The sequence below is a fragment of the Primulina eburnea genome, chromosome 3 (genome assembly GCF_022965805.1).
Source record: "Primulina eburnea isolate SZY01 chromosome 3, ASM2296580v1, whole genome shotgun sequence".
Lineage (NCBI taxonomy): Eukaryota > Viridiplantae > Streptophyta > Magnoliopsida > Lamiales > Gesneriaceae > Primulina > Primulina eburnea.
The window spans coordinates 16,888,834-16,905,579 of record NC_133103.1 but is presented as its reverse complement, the minus strand read 5'-3'; the positions used below and the strand labels follow the sequence as shown (position 1 = coordinate 16,905,579).

At 35.3% G+C, this 16,746-nt stretch overlaps 1 protein-coding gene across 4 annotated transcripts; it reads left to right on the top strand.

Annotated features, from left to right (window-relative positions):
* The first annotated feature begins 8,420 nt into the window (after window positions 1-8,420).
* On the top strand, window positions 8,421-12,294 carry LOC140827060 (probable polyamine transporter At1g31830). Of its 4 annotated transcripts, none has more exons than XM_073189651.1 (2): window positions 8,421-8,497; window positions 10,606-12,294. In XM_073189651.1, the coding sequence occupies exons 1-2, from the start codon at window positions 8,480-8,482 to the stop codon at window positions 12,052-12,054; spliced, it is 1,467 nt and encodes a 488-aa protein (XP_073045752.1). In that variant the 5' UTR covers window positions 8,421-8,479; the 3' UTR covers window positions 12,055-12,294. The 4 variants fall into 4 exon arrangements, with proteins under 4 accessions (XP_073045752.1, XP_073045751.1, XP_073045753.1 ...); XM_073189650.1 differs by having other exon boundaries at window positions 8,421-8,533; XM_073189652.1 differs by lacking the exon at window positions 8,421-8,497 and adding an exon at window positions 9,589-9,763 and having other exon boundaries at window positions 10,606-12,293.
* Window positions 12,295-16,746: the final 4,452 nt, after the last annotated feature.

The following is a 16,746-nucleotide window of genomic DNA, read 5'->3' as shown; positions in this document are numbered from 1 at the left end:
AGAAAATAAATCATATATTTGAGATGAAAAAATGCAAAAATTTGTGTGAGACGGTCTCATGGATCGTATTTATGAGAAAGATATCTTATTTGAGTTATCCATGAAAAATTATTACTTTTTATGCTAAGAGTATTACTTTTTATTGTGAATATCGGTAAGGTTGATCTGTCGCACATATTAAGATCCACGAGACGGTCTCACATGAGACCCACTCCCGAAAAATGACGACTGTTTATTTTAAGACCGAGGTAGTATCGTTGTTGTTGGAATTAATATAATTCCAATCAAAATTATAAAACTCTAGTTCAAAGCAATAAGAGTAAGTCTCATGTGCAACGATCTCATGAATCTCTATATCTGAGACGAATCGTCTTCAATCCATAATATTTTTGACATAAAAAAAACTAATATTGTTTTCACTCATATATCAACACATTACACAATATAATTTTGAGATAAAATTAATACTTTTGACTTAAATCAATATATATTACTCATTATTTTTTATAATATAACTAATAATAATTTTAATATGAAAAATAATATTTTTTTATAAGTCGAATACACGTCACACGTGAGTTTAAAATGTCACTGAATTCATGTGGGTTCATTTTGGTGGGCCGCATCAATGTGATGAAGACAAAGTGACCATGTATTATCTAATATTAAAATCGTTAAGTTGTTATAAAATATTATAAATTTCAAAGATGAACAAATCCTACTTGGATGATTATTTCTTTTTATTTACTAAAAAAATCTTATGAAAATGATATTTTAAATTCTTAATATTAATATAATCTCTACATATTTTCATGAAAAAATAGTTAATTTGATCAAAAATATTATGTGTAGAAAATTGTTTTATGTCTAGACCACGAGTGAATTATAAATTAGATAACCCAATCAACCTTCTGGAATTTCGTCAATCTTGGAATCGGTCATCCGATAAAATCCTAATAATGGAAATTGAACTTTAAATTTTGTCGGATGTGTATGAAATCAAATTTGCAATTAATTATAATATTTATAGAGAAATTTGTATTATGCATCTCTGATAAACTCTTTATATTGTTTCTACAATTAATTAAAATATATTTTACAATATTATAATATATATATATAGTGGGAAAATAAAACAGAATAGAAAAAGGAAAGACAAAAATTTGTGTGAGACGGTTTCACAGGTCGTATTTTGTGAGACGTATATCTTATTTAGGTCATTCATGAAAAGTTATTAATTTTTATTATAAGGATATTACTTTTTATTGTGAATATCGGAAGGATTGACTCGTCTCATAGATAATTATTCGTGAGACCGTCTCATAAGAAACTTACTAAAAAAATATATATTTTTCGTGAAAAAATAATCATATATATAAAATGATATTATTTTATCTTCTTTTTCAAAAATAAAAGATAAGAAAATCATTTAATATTTCTGCTAAAACCGCGTATTTTTGCGCATAATTGTGTTTGGCATTGGAAAGAAAACAGCAGAGTCAGGAGTCTCCGAGGGACTTGACTTAGAAGTCTTCTCCCGCACAAGTCCCACAATCATATACCCCTTTCTTAGCCTACAATTTCTTCTCAACTTCTCCTTTGAAGCTATCCGAATATATTTTGTAAGAATAATATTTATTCCAACTTATTTTAGGATATTACCTAAAGTATTTAATGATGAGTAAGTCTATCATAAGACAGTCTCGCAGATCTTTATTCGTGAAACGGATTAATAATGTTCATATTTAAAATAAAAAGTAATATATTTAACATAAAAAGTAATATTTTTTCATGAATGACCCATATAAACATTTGTTTCACAAAATTGATTCGTAAGATCGTTTCGCAGGAGTTTTTGTGTGAAATGATATCCAAATATAGTTTTGACGCTGACAACTGTATTGCATCACATACAAAAATGATGTGATCAGAGTAACTCTTAAGGCAAGACTCACCAAAGTCGAAGTAATCGAGAAATAATATTATATTTTGAAGTTAAATATCTAAAACATGTTAAAATTAGAGGAAAAATTGTACCCAACCCCCTATAAAATGTCGAAGTTGCGTAAAATCCCTATAACATATTAGATTGTGTTGTTAGCATTAGGGGTGGTTGATATATTTTTGGGTATTGAGTACCAACCCGACCCGAACTATTCGGTCGGATAGTTTTAAAAAAATTTAGGTTTGGGATGAATTATTAATTTTGGGTTGGTGCCAGGGTTGTCTCTTTTCTAAAGCCATATTATAAGACATCATTTTTTAAAAACTATTAATATTTCTAATTAAAACAACTGAAAGGGGAGCTGAAATTTTCATGTGAAATTCTAAAGTCATATCTCTTTGCGAAATTTTCTAGTCCGTCTATGATGGCAGCTATTTCAATTTTTTCTTACTTTGAAACAACGTGCAAGCGACCATGAAATTATACTTGGAAGTCGGATGGAGGATTCAAATTTATAATTTTCAAATTCTTATCAATTTGTGTGAAGTTTATGTCCCCGTGTTCGAATGGGGGAAAATTTGTAAAATAACATTGATCAACTATTTATTTAAGAAAATGATCTCATCCTATTTATTTAAGAAAATGATCTCATCGTGCACACGATGAGATCATTTTCTTAAATAAATAGTTGACCGGGGTTATTTTACAAAATACCCCGTTCGATATTGGAACATTAAATATAATATAGAAATGGGCACGGTTAGTGACTTGGTCAACATCATAGCAAAATAATGTATATATATATATATATATATATATATATATATATATATATATATATATATATATATATATATATATATATTACTATAGTTTTGATATGGTGCTCATCAATGATATATACTTTTAGACTACATTTCACTAAAGGTAAGAGTTTCAAACGCCCTATGAATGTTTATTAAAGCCATATGAGTACTCAAACAATAATTTTGAATGTCAAAATTTTAAATTTTAAACTTTACATGCGTTTAGTTTTTAGTCCGAACTGGTTTTAAAATAATCAAAACCTAAGTTCGTTTATGTTCAAGGTTTGCATTAATATCTAAAAACTAAATCGAAATGTACAAGTATAGCATGTTGAAAATTATATCTTCATGTTTGGTTTATAATGTTGTAATTGTGTTTTGAGTAGGTCTCTTGTGAGACGGTCTCATAAATCTTTATCTGTGACGAGTCAACCTTACCGATATTCATAATAAAAAGTAATATTCTTAGCATAAAAAGTAATAATTTTTTATAGATGCCTCAAATAAAATATTCGCATCGCAAAATATATGACCTATGAAACCGTCTCACGCAAGTTTTTGTGTTGTGGTTTTTAAATTCTATAATCTTTGATTGTATATGTTAATTATTTTTTTTAAAACCAACCAACCATGCATTTTATGTGTTATTTTTAGTTATAGAACGTCTGTCCTCTTCTGTAATTTACCATAATTATACAGATCATAACTCATAGTTACATTTTACAAGCAAATCTCATTGTTGCTAATTACCATGGGTATTTCCCCTGTTTGGAGTGATGCCAAGAACCGAAAACATCCGCACAAGGTTTTATGGAGCATATGGCAATATCGAAATGATAAATTATGGAACGAGGTGGATAGACCAGCAAATGTCAACATTTCCCTAGCTTCTCGTCTACTCCAGCAATGGCTAAGGGCTCTAAAAGCACCTCACACACAGCAACTTCCAGTGCCTGTAGCTGATGAGGATTTTCGGTAGAAACAACCACCCTCTAGATTCATGAAATTCAATGTCGATGCAGCCATCTTCAAGGAGATGCATATGACTGAGGCGCAGCTATCGTCCGAGACTCAGCTGGTGAATTTATGGTGTGTAGATGTATAAATATAGAATGGAGGATCTGTTGTCAAAATCTCTGAAAAAAGCCATCAAAATGTTATTAATGGAAAGGAGAATATAGATGATTCTGTTTACAAGTTGGATGATGAAGGAGGCTCGAGTGGAGTTCCTTAGCAGGCAACACCTTGTTGCTTGGTAAATCCTTATCAGGACAAGGTGTGTGATCCATATGCTCCACTTTATAAAACAGAAGCAGGAACCTGGGGAAAAACTGTTGTGAATCGGGTTTTCTTGTGTCCAAAAGCAGGTAAAGTTTAAAATTTTAAATTTTGACATTCAAAATTATTGTTTGAGAACTCATATGATTTTAATAAACATTCATAGGGCATTTGAAAATTTTACCTTTAGTGAAGTATTCATCTGGTTTCAACTGTTTCAGGATTAGCGGATATAGATCTTAATACATTCCCTATGAACTTTCTTCGAGACTCTTTTTTTTCAATCCTTCTATCAAGTCCACAAATAGATCAATTGTTCATCTTCTAAATTGCACTAGAAATTTAGAAGGATTTTACATTGAGATGGAAGAACGAGTTGAGGGCTCAGATCTTCAATTGGTATGAAGTGGCCGAAAAAAAAGAGAGTAGGAGGAGGTGTTTTCGAATATCCTTTGGCTTAGAGGCCAGGGTTTTGAAATTATGAGTGGAAATCTCCTTAAGCCTAAACATAATACACATAATATAATCTTAAGGCACGCTAATTAAATTAAATATTTAATGAGATTAATCAATTAATTATTCTAGTCGAACTAGTTATATTAATTAAACTTTTAAAGCCTAATTAAGAACATTAATAATTTGTATGTTGGTCTCTACTCCTACAAGTCCATTATACATACACCAATTATTTAATTTAAATACTTTGTAAATTCAACATTTGAATTTACTATTTAAATTATAAATTCAACTTATTTATCACCTCCAAAATTTAATAGTCATAAATTAAACTCCTTCAATTTATTTCTCAATGTTTTCTATAAATTCAACTCCTTGATTTTATTATCTCAACGGGGACAAAGTAATTCAGTACTTGTGTGACCCTCGGATACAGCTAGCCGTGATTTCACAACTCTTTGTGATTCAAGACATAATTCTTTATTCGGGCTTTTCCTAATTTGCCACATTCTATGTATCAACAATTGATCATGAGAATGTCAGAAATCATATTTCTGATTAAACTCATTGAATCATGGTAAGAGCGTCTAGTAGCATCGCCACATGATTCCTTAGGTATCACTGATAGTGCCTGCAAGAACCAGTCGGCTCATATATCTCAATCGAATCTACAACCATTTGTTCATCGAGGATTGCATAAGAATTCGATAACTATGTGACACAATTTTGAGAATAAATAGTGGAATCACATGTACAATTGGAGAACTTCTTCCTTAACGTACATCTCAAACTCCGGCCAAAGATTCCATGCACTATTATTTTATCAGATCACACAGGATATCCACACCCGTAGGTGATGAGTGAATTCCTGAATATAAAGCACTAGCTCATACATGTGTCGCAACTGTACCCAATCTCGTCACTTGATGACCTTCATGGAGTCGGTAAACGAGTCAAAGCATAACCCTAGCATATAGAGTGTCTCAGTATTGTCCCGAGTCGTAAGGACTAGTGGTGTACAATCATAACCACAGACTTATCATCTCGATGAATGATAACTACTTGGAAAGTACTAGGGAGGGTAATTCGGGACAATCATCATATGATTATCCATCTACGTGTTTGGACATATCTATGCACTTACCAAGAAACGTGGTACACAACATCACAAATACTACTCTCGAGATCAAGCAACCTTTATCCATATTTTAGGCGGCTGAATCGACTAGGAACAAAATTAGATTATACAGTGTTTACAAATGAGTTTCGACATCGAAATACGATTCATTTGTATTAAAATATAATCAAGATCTTTATCTATGTTGATCACATGAGTATACAGATAAAAAAAATAACAAACCATGAAATAATGCATTATATTAAATAAAGATTGTTTATAAAAAACGAGTCAATAAATTTCCTAGTAAACTGTTGACTTACAGAGCATCTAGTCTAACAAAAACCCCACTGAATCCAAAATCCAGCAATAAGGTATGATCATTCAAAGTTTTGTCGTCACTAACATGAACTCATTTCTAGGGGTATACATGGAACCACAACCCTTAGAGCATGCTTCTGTTTACCCTTGGGGGGCATCGAGTCACCCATACCCATTACATGCTGTACATGTGATGGACCTAGAAACGATCAATGAGATGGTGCAAGAACTCTATGGTCCTGGGCTCAGGCCGGTTGGAAGGCCAAAATTTCAAAAACTCTATCCAGAGTTCATCGACATCAACAACTCTTACCCAAAAGGTTTCAGGGTGCTGAAATTCTCACTATTTTCTACGGAAGATGGTCAGCCAACAATAGAGAGCATCACTAGGTTCACCAAACAGTGTGGAGAACTGGCGAACCTCGAAAACTTTTCTAATATGAAGCTGAGATGTTCCCAAATTTCCTAGAAAGTGCCATTTTCCTGTTATACAACTTCCTTGAAATTCCATAACTTGGCATGAAATGGATAGGCGGTTCCACACCCAGTTCTTTCGGATTGAACAAAAAATTTGCATTGTGGAACAAACAAAGTTGACACTGAAAAAGGAGGAAATAAAAGAGATGTAAAGTATTAAAACTCTTACAATCATTCCATTAAATCTTGTTGGGTTTTTTGAAATATAGTTCATAACAAGATTAATAAGAGAGTGTTCAAGTTCCTTGAAAAGATGTTGTGTCATTCGTCAATGTTATATATGATAGAGTTGCGCTCTATTTTTTAAAATGTAAGGAACCACAGATGAGCGGCATATTGAGTCCCAGAAAATTGATCAAAAGATGTTGGGAGCCTAAATGCATGATATACAAGGTCAAGAATACAGGATCACTGATTCCCTTGACATATAGGAGTAAAAGTGTGCCACACGGACAACAGAGAACCTCCAACCACAGGCCAATGAACCAATTCTATCCTGAGGAAACCATGGCTCGGGGGTCGCTGAACTTCCCGCACCTTAAAAAAGTATGTCGATATGGAACCGTCCGTTCTTCGAGGAGCTATGGTCGGAGGGCCAAGGAAAATTTTATAACCTCAAGGAGATAGGATAATGGATTGAGCATGTGGAAAAGACCAACGGACTACAACCATCTTCAAGAGATCAATGCTTTGTGCTCCAGGAACAAGTTCTAGGTAACATGAGGGAACCAACGATATGCAAGGAATTCTTCATATCACCAAAGAGTTGCAATATCTGGAAATCAATAACAATCTTGTGGAACCATTTTTACCCTTAGGGAAATAATACTTTAAAGGGAACCAACCGTACACCAGAAGATTTTATGACGGACCAAGGTTTATTGTTCCTCCTAGGGTGGACATAGATGGGAAATGACACATAGCACGACACAAGAATTTCCACGACAACTTACTCAAACCCAAAAGATGAGACTCTTGAGGGAGAAACAAAAATAAAAATGGAGAGTTTGGGATGCAAATACAAAACAAGAATAGGTTTGATAGAAAGGCCGTTGTGGACAAGGAATTTGATAAGATGATTTGCTATGAGATGGAGAACTGAACAGAAAAGAGAATCAACTTCTAGGTTGGTAAATTCAATATCTCTGTTGATTGTGCCACTGGTCGTGTCATTGTGCAGGATATTTTTAAGTAAAAAAAAGTAAGAACAATTTCAGAGGAAAAAAAAAGGTTCCAGAGAGGAGAATGCTACTAAAATGTGTACTAGCATGAGTATATGGGAGAAGAAACCGCACAAACCAAAGAAAGTGGTATCAGAAAAGCCTACTCATGAGATGATCAAGCATATCATACCATTGTATATAAATTCACATGTTAATGGTCAACCTATTTCAAGGGTACTAACAGACAATAATTATATAGTGAACATCCTGCCTTTTAGGGTGTTTAGGAACTAGGGAAAGGATGGAAATTATCTCATTCCAACAGAAGTGGCAGTCACTGCATTCACGGGTCATGTAGCCACAAAAACCATTGGGGTGTCCCCAACTAATGTTATGGTGTGGAGTAAGTCTCCTATTTCAGCCTTTTTTGGTGGTCAAATCTTTTGCCAATTTTCAGGCTTTGTTGAGTAAGGATTAGATACACGTAAATTATTGTGTCCCATCATCGATGCACCTGTTCCTATTGTTCTAGAAGGGCGATGAAATGGAAATTGTTCGAGCAGATTCTCAACCCTTTCGATCCAATTCGAGTGTCTTGGAAGTAACATAATACAATGACGATCTTAGTCCGATCAATTTTATAGAAAGAAAAAGGATGAGCTGCGCAAGTATGTTGACATGGAGATTCTAGGAACCAGTGAAGCGTTTGGGAGAATTTTCGAATCGACAGTCATTGCACCTCCAAGGCCGATGATCCAACCAATTGTAAATGAGATATATGATTGAATTTGAGGGTGGAGAGATGGAGACAGGCGCTGCAGCCACCGTAAAAAAATGCATATGTACAGTAGAGGTCTCTGGAAATGGTCTCCCGATTGAGAAGGATCATTTAAGGCTCACCGAGTCATGGATGTAAATGTCTACTGATTGGCAAGTATGGATGTGGAACTTCACACAAGATGCATCGATTGTAACTTGTGAGTACTTAAAACTGTATGTTCCTAGTTTGCAACAAGGAACAATGTGAGGTACTATATAAATTAATGTATGTGCTATTATAATGACCTTTAAGGCCATATTTTATATTTTAGCCAAATTATGACGTTGTTATCTATTTAGAACTTACGGTTGAATCAGGACTCACGTTTATTTGACTAAAAGTTAGATTTTTACATTTCGACAATCTCGCGTGCAACACCCAATGTCACGTCTCGAGCCCGGACCCGCGCCTGCGTGACTGCACAATGGATCCTTATAGCAACTATTTCGTATTTGTCATCGCTTTACGAAAATGATTAACCCAAGTTTCTACAGAAGTTTATTGTAAGTCATTATAAACTCATTTTAAATCTTTTAATTTTTAAGATGTTGGACAAGGGTATCACAATCACCACTCTTTCAAAACGCGATGTCCTCGTCGCAGCCTGACCCCTCGATCCACCAGTACAGAGAATCTAAAGGTGGCTCTTATAGGTTCAAGAGGTGGCTCCCGTCATGTAGCACTTTGCCCCGCAGGTTCAAGAGGTGGCTCCCATGCGCATAGCACTTTGCCCCACATAACACTTATTTCTTGGTGTTCCATGCCGGTGAACGGCTCTGATACTATTTATGTCACGCCCCGAGCCCGGACCCGGGCTCGCGCCTGCGTGACTGCACAATGTGTCCTTATAACAACTACTTCGTATTCTTCGTCGTTTTACGAAAATGATTAACCTAAATTGCTATAAAAGTCTATTATAAGTCATTATAAACTCATTTTACATATTTCATTTTTAAAACGTGGGACAAAGATATCAAATCCAAACATTGTGCAAACAATAATATAATTATTTATTAATCTAATTATTCATAATAACTAAATTCTAATGCTTCGGCACAATAATATAATTATTTATTAATCTAATTATTCATAATATATAAATTCTAATGCTTCGTCCTTCTTCAAACAAAAAATTACAAAAGGCTGTATATGTACTGTGAGTCTTCTCATACTAGAGAACACGATTTTTCCAAACTAACACATAGTTGTTGATAAATATATTCTTTATTTGATCGGAAGTAAAACGCAAGTACTTAGGGTAGAATTCCTAGCGGGTTGTGACGCCTGGGATGGGGGTTCTGCCTTCTTACTGCAGAAAGACACGTGGCGACCAGTAGCGATGACACATGGCCATCGAAACATCGTCTCCAGATTTCCATGGTAGGGATCCATCATGGTTTTGGTGAAGTTTTGAGATTGCTGTAACGGGATTCGCATATTGAAGCTCTTTCTATGGATGCATCTGTAGTTGTTGGATCCTCGCCATTGATCTTATTTTAAATGTGCAATGCATTTCTCGCTCTCTCGTTGAACGCCTATTAGATTTCTAGAAACTGGCAAACATTTCGCTGATTTTGGTATCTGACATATACTCACTGTATAGACTGCTTTCGATCATTTTATGGTGCAAGATCAGTTTTTTTCCCCATAAAAAAATGGGGTGCTATCTATGTATTGTTTGCAAATGATTATGGACTTTTCTTTTACAAATTGCACTACCTTGTTATGTTTGGTGGAAATAAACTTTTTTGATATTGTGGTGAGGTTGTGTGGTCGCTAGTATCCTTTTTGGGAAGGCATGTTTACTGCGTTAACTCGTTGGCTTTTTGTGGTTCGTTTCTTGTTAATTTGCATGATGGAGGAATCTGAGATTTTATGTTCATTCATTGAGTCTTTTTCTAAATATTTATTCGTGTTTGATGTTCACATGCATATTTTAAAAACCCAACTTGGGGTATTGAGCTATTTCAATTGATGGGTAATGTGCTTGAATGAGTTATAGAATGCATGCTCTAAAGCTATATTTTCTTCTGCATAGGAGTCCATTTTGGCTTGAAGTTCATTAATAAAAAAACCAGGCTTAAAAGAAAAGAAATCAATCCAAGTCTATTGTTGCACAATTGTCTTCACATGTCCATTGACACGATTCTTCTTTCTTGACTTCAGTAACTGTACGCATTTTTCTCTAAAATCTTTTTCTTTTCACCATTTATTACATGTAGAAGCAACGAGTTTTAGCAACTAAGTTAACATCGATCCAGATGGAGGAAGCAAATAATGCCGAGTATGCCTGTTTGGAGGATGGAATCTCATCCAAGTTGGAAACCTTTAGCAAAGTTTCAATCACTCCTCTCGTTTTCCTGATTTTTTATGAGGTATCTGGGGGACCTTTTGGTGTTGAGGATAGTGTTCAGGCGGCTGGCCCTCTTTTGGCCTTGCTTGGTTTTCTGCTTTTTCCATTCATATGGAGCATACCAGAAGCATTAATAACAGCAGAATTAGGTACCATGTTCCCCGAGAATGGAGGATATGTGATTTGGGTTTCATCAGCTTTGGGTCCTTACTGGGGATTTCAGCAAGGATGGATGAAGTGGTTGAGTGGCGTTATCGATAATGCACTTTATCCCGTTCTATTCCTGGACTATCTCAAATCAGCTATACCAATTCTCGCAAATGGATTCCCTCGAATGATTGCAGTTCTAGTGCTGACCGTTGCACTAACTTACATGAACTACAGGGGTTTAACCATAGTTGGAAGTGTTGCTATATTCTTAGGGGTGGTTTCTCTGCTTCCTTTTCTATTTATGGGAATTGTTGCTATTCCTAGATTGAAACCTTCAAGATGGTTTGTGCTTGATTTTAACAACGTCGATTGGGCGTTGTACTTAAATACCCTGTTCTGGAATTTGAATTACTGGGATTCAATCAGTACTCTAACTGGAGAGGTAGAGAATCCAGGTAAAACACTCCCTAAGGCTCTGTTTTATGCCCTGATTTTAGTTGTGTTTGGATACTTCTTTCCGCTCCTGATCAGCACGGGAGCTATTCCGCTTGACCGTGAGTTGTGGAGCGATGGATATTTCTCAGATATTGCCAAGATTCTTGGAGGGGTGTGGTTGAGATTCTGGGTCCAAGGAGCTTCTGCTCTATCAAACATGGGAATGTTTGTAGCTGAGATGAGCAGCGACTCGTTCCAGCTTCTTGGGATGGCGGAACGAGGCATGCTTCCCGAGTGTTTTAGCAAGAGATCACGCTTCGGAACCCCTATAGTCGGAATTCTTTTCTCTGCATCAGGTGTCGTGTTGCTTTCTTGGCTGAGTTTTCAAGAGATTGTTGCCGCAGAGAACTTCCTCTACTGTTTTGGAATGCTTATGGAATTCATAGCTTTCGTGAAGCTAAGGATGAAATATCCGGACGCAACTCGACCTTACAAGATCCCTGTAGGTACCCTTGGGGCAGTATTGTTGTGCATTCCTCCAACTTTACTAATATTGACTGTTCTTTGCTTGGCTTCTTTCAAAGTGATGACCCTTAGCCTGATTGCATTTGCGGTAGGACTTGTGCTACAGCCATGTTTGAAGTACAGTGAGAGAAAACAATGGTTCAGATTCTCAATAAGTTCCGACCTTCCTGATTGGCATTCCTCATATTGCAGGATCATCCACCCATAATTTTCTTTTTTCTGTTGGTTACATTTCTCACCTGATATATTTATGTTTTAGTTTACAAAATAAACGAGGTTTAGCCACCTTTTTTCAGAGATTGTGGTGAAGATGAGAATGAAAGCCATCGACTGCTCGAGATTTAGATTTGGAAATGAGTCGAATATTGCTTTCTTATATATCTATACATGTTCTCGAACATGAATATTTTGAAACAATCCCTCCTCAAGCTCAATTTATTATGTACGTTTGAGGAACTTTGTTATGAAATGACTTGATTGAGACATTTAATTTTTGAATAAAATTGGAAATATAATGACAAACATGTTCAAACTTGTGGCGTATTCAAGATTATAATAACTTTGAACCGTTCAAATTTCATTCAAGTGTATTAATTTAAAATACAATAATCAACTTTCAAAAAGAAAGACTACAAATAAATCAATATTAATCACGTTTTAAATACAAATTTCATCCATATACATTGACTTCAAATAAATACAAATACATCAACTTTCAAATAAATACAAAATGTCATCCATATTCATGACTTATGTTGGATATGTTCGGTGGTCCTATTTAGACCACACCTCTAGCATGAGTACCTCTACTTATTTTAGTTGGCGAGAAGTATGTTATCATTAGGTTTTGAATTCGAGATTTTGTTCTAAATTTAAAATCTTGGTGTCGGATAAATTACAAGTAATCGACAAGTATCTCCATTTTTAATTGTCTATCTATTAAGTATGTTTAAAAATAATATATGTCATATTTTAACTTGTTTTATGTTTTGTGATCTCCATTATTTTCAGTGCTTTGCATTAAATCGGAGAATAGGAATGATATATTATAGTAAGACGCACAATCTTTAATTTCTTTGTATGAAGATTCGTTCATCTAAACTTTGAAGTTCAACTCTTGTAATGCCCGGGATTTGCTGTGTTGTTAATCTGAAATGATTTGTTGATTAATTGATGTGATTATAGATAGAACTGATTAGACCAGGATAGGCGGAAAGGAGATTTGAATTATGTGTGAGGATTGAGCCTCGCGCATATGGCGTTCATGCTGGGCGCATATGCACGGAGTGGGCAGAGAACCTCGCGCATATGCGCGACATGGATCCGCGCATGTGCGCGAGGGTAACCGAGGGTTGTGAAGAAATCCTCGCGCATATGCGCCGAGCAGGGGGCGCATATGCACGAGGTGTGAGAACCTGAAATTCCAGCAGTAGCAGCAGCTAGCAAATTTCAGCAGAAGCTAAAAATTTCAGAAGCTGGTACTTTTCCAGCAGATTAGAATCCAGCAGCAGCAGCACGAAAATTCCAGCAGACAGTTACCAATTCAGCCATGACTTGTAACTGAAGCATTTAACACGGAATAAAGATTTTTAATGGCAGATTATGACCATTAATTGGGAGGCTAACAGTCAGAATTTTGCCTATATATAACACTCTCAAACCTCTGAAATGAGTTACACAAATCTTGAGATTATCACTTGAATTTCGAGCTAAGAGAGTGCTGATTTTCGAGCAGCAGAAACCAGTAGCAAGAAGAAGCAGATTTCAGAATGCAACCGAAACACTTGTAGCAAATTACTGTAAGTGGGCTTATGTATAAATATCTTGAAACTTGTTTGATGATTTCTGATTTAAAGCAAAGTACTCTTGATTTCTGATATCTGATTTTGAAGCACTGAACCTTAGTGAACTAATGGTAGGAATATATATTCTGAACAATACTGATTACTGATTACTGGCCTCACCCCTTAGAGGAGAGAACATATAGGGGACTGATATCAGTTTAGCCATGAAATTCACGAACGTGCTCACTGCTTATTTGATAAACTTCTGATTTCCGATTACTGAATACTGATTACTGATTTCTGAACACTGAACACTGATTTCCGTTATGAAAATAAGAATTTCTGTATATTTTCGTATTACTGTTCTGTATGAAAATGATTTCGAAAACTGGGAGTTATTCCCGCCCCCGCTTACTGAGTGACAACTATATCACTCACCCACCATAACATCTCAGATAAGAACGATGAAGAAATGTTAGAAGAAAAGGAGCAGAATCTGTTTTGGGGATGGTGAAGAAGAAGACTGTTATTCTCAGTTTCAAATTATGTTTTTCCGCTGCATCTGTAGAAGCAATGTTTTATCTGTTTTACATTTCCACTGTAAAACATTAATGATTCGAATTTGTATCAGCCAATGAATTATTTCGTATTATGAATGAAAAGTCTGTTTTCTGAATTTTGTACTTCTGAGACTTGTTGTTTTCGAATGTAAATTGGAGAGCAACGCCGGTGTCAACCAACCCCAGTCCCGGGACGTGACACGAGGTGATGTGCAGGATACGCGCCGAGACATAGTGTCTCGCGCATATGCGCCGAGTGATGTCGCGCATACGCGCGAGACATGTTTTGTAATAAGCCACCTAGCTTGGAGCGTGCAATATATATAAACCAGCCTTTGCTCCTCAGATAAAAAGGAGAAGAAAAGGAAGGAAGCTCGAGGGAATTGCATACACTAGAAATTGATTCGTTCAAAATCCGTTCGTCCAATTAGTAATCCGAGTATACTACCGTGATCCTATCGTCGACCGCTACAACAAGACGTAAGTTTTGTTACATTTTGTTAAGATCTGAAATTATGATATTGTCAGAATCGGATATGATTCATATATGGCATTCTTGACATGTTAGACATCGTAGAATCGAAGTCGGATTGAAAAACAGATTGATTATGGAATTGTTATGGTTCTTCAGATTTTATTGATTGATATTGGATAGATTTGAATTATTAATTGATTATAGATTGTATGGGATATCAGTTATAGATTTTAATTATTATCTGTTGACGTTGTGTTGACGAGAATATCGAGATTATGCCGTTATGCCATTGATTTTGAGTTAAATCCAGATTGATCAGAGTTGGTGTTGATTGGAGCAGTATGTTGATATTGTACTACTTGATATTGTCATTACCAGATTGAATATTGACAGACTTGGAATTCCCGACATGAGCGTCGTCAGAACTGCAATAAAAGAAAGGTATAAGTCAATGTGGTACCGGGAGAACGACTCGAGTATGATATACTTTAGTTTCCCTAAATCACATACTTATTGTTATTGTGTACATTGATTGAATTAATATGCTTGTTCTATTAATTTATAGAAAGCGTGTATTAGACGAGTATTAGATGATTAATCTTGTGACAGAAGTGCCGATAGTGATGGAATCGTCACTGGCACATTTCACATTGTCACAAGATAGTGAATTGGCAAAAGTGCCAGAGTCTGTGACGGATAGGTCAAGACACCGGATGTTTGGTTATATCGATGTTGAATAGAATTGTACTTTCTTTTATTACTGATATTCGATATGGAATGCCAACTTCTGGAAACCGAGATCCCTAGACTAGGATTGAGTCTAGTCTAAGACGTGGAGTCACGAGTCTGATTGACGATTTTATATTGGTTATATTTCAATTTTGATACATGTTACTGATATCTGTTACATGCTTTTACATTGATTATATGATTACATGTTTCGTTGATTTATACTGGGATGTATTTCTCACCGGAGTTATCCGGCTGCTGTCGTGTTTGTATGTGTGGATGGCAACAGGTGGGACATGATCGGGTCGAGGAGATGAAGGGAGATCGTGATTAGAGTGGAGACTACGGACCTTGATTAGAGATAGGGTTTGGACACTTGATATTTAGTTGTTAAACATTAGTTTGTATGATTGTATATAGTATAAAAGTTGTACTTTAATACTAACATGTATATTAGAATGTATTCCATTACGTTCCGCATTTAATACTGTATAAAAAAAATTAGACCCTGTTTATTATAATTGATTAAATTGTCCCAATGATAATTAAGAACATGATTAGCGTCCGGGTTCCCACAACTCTCATGTATATGTGTGAGTGATTGTGTTTGAGGATTTAATCTTTTACAGTGTATGTATATCTCAAATTATCGTCACACTTGAGTTTGCTCTCATTTTAGCTCATTACTTTATGTATGTTGTTTATTCTTTGAATCCTCTTCCAAAACTTTTATTAAATCTTCAAGTTGTTGTATTTATAACTTTAAGGATGATATAAATGTTAGATAAAATGATATGATTGTTAGTAAATTTTATGTATGTTTCTAACATTGAAACATTCATATTCACGCTTCTAGCCACTTTCCTTATCTTATGCTGATTTTGGGCTCTACTGGTGTATATTGGTTGCAGCAGCTACTAGTTACAACAACTATCGGTTTTCAGTAACCATATCTACTAGTGTGGGCTCTGTTTTATTTGGGGTCTACTGCTTTTCAGCACTCATGATTTCAGCATTATTTATTTCAGTAGTCATGTTTCTGATATTGAAACGATCATATTCGCGTCGCTTGCAATTGGCTGAACTTGACTGCTACTGAATTCTACGCTGCTGATTTCGCGGTGCTGAATCATGCTCTGTTGAGTTCTACATTGCCGATTCAAGGTCCGCTGAATTCAGCAAACAAAAACTTTGCTGAATTCAGTCTTGCTGATTTCCGATTTCAGCATCCAAATTTTTCATTTGAACAAATAACTAAAAATTGAGTAAATATGTTAAAAATCTAATAACAAGTTTTGTTACGTTCAAAATCAAGATTGTTAGCATTCTGAAACTCAATCCCTCTTTTTTAC

Bases quoted from the DNA above. Each gene is read 5' to 3' on its own strand.
- LOC140827060 (XM_073189650.1), top strand. From the start codon at position 8,480: ATGTCTACTGATTGGCAAGTATGGATGTGGAACTTCACACAAGATGCA. The intron at 8,534-10,605 runs GTAACTTGTGAG...TATTACATGTAG, and splicing joins TCACACAAGATGCATCGATT to AAGCAACGAGTTTTAGCAAC.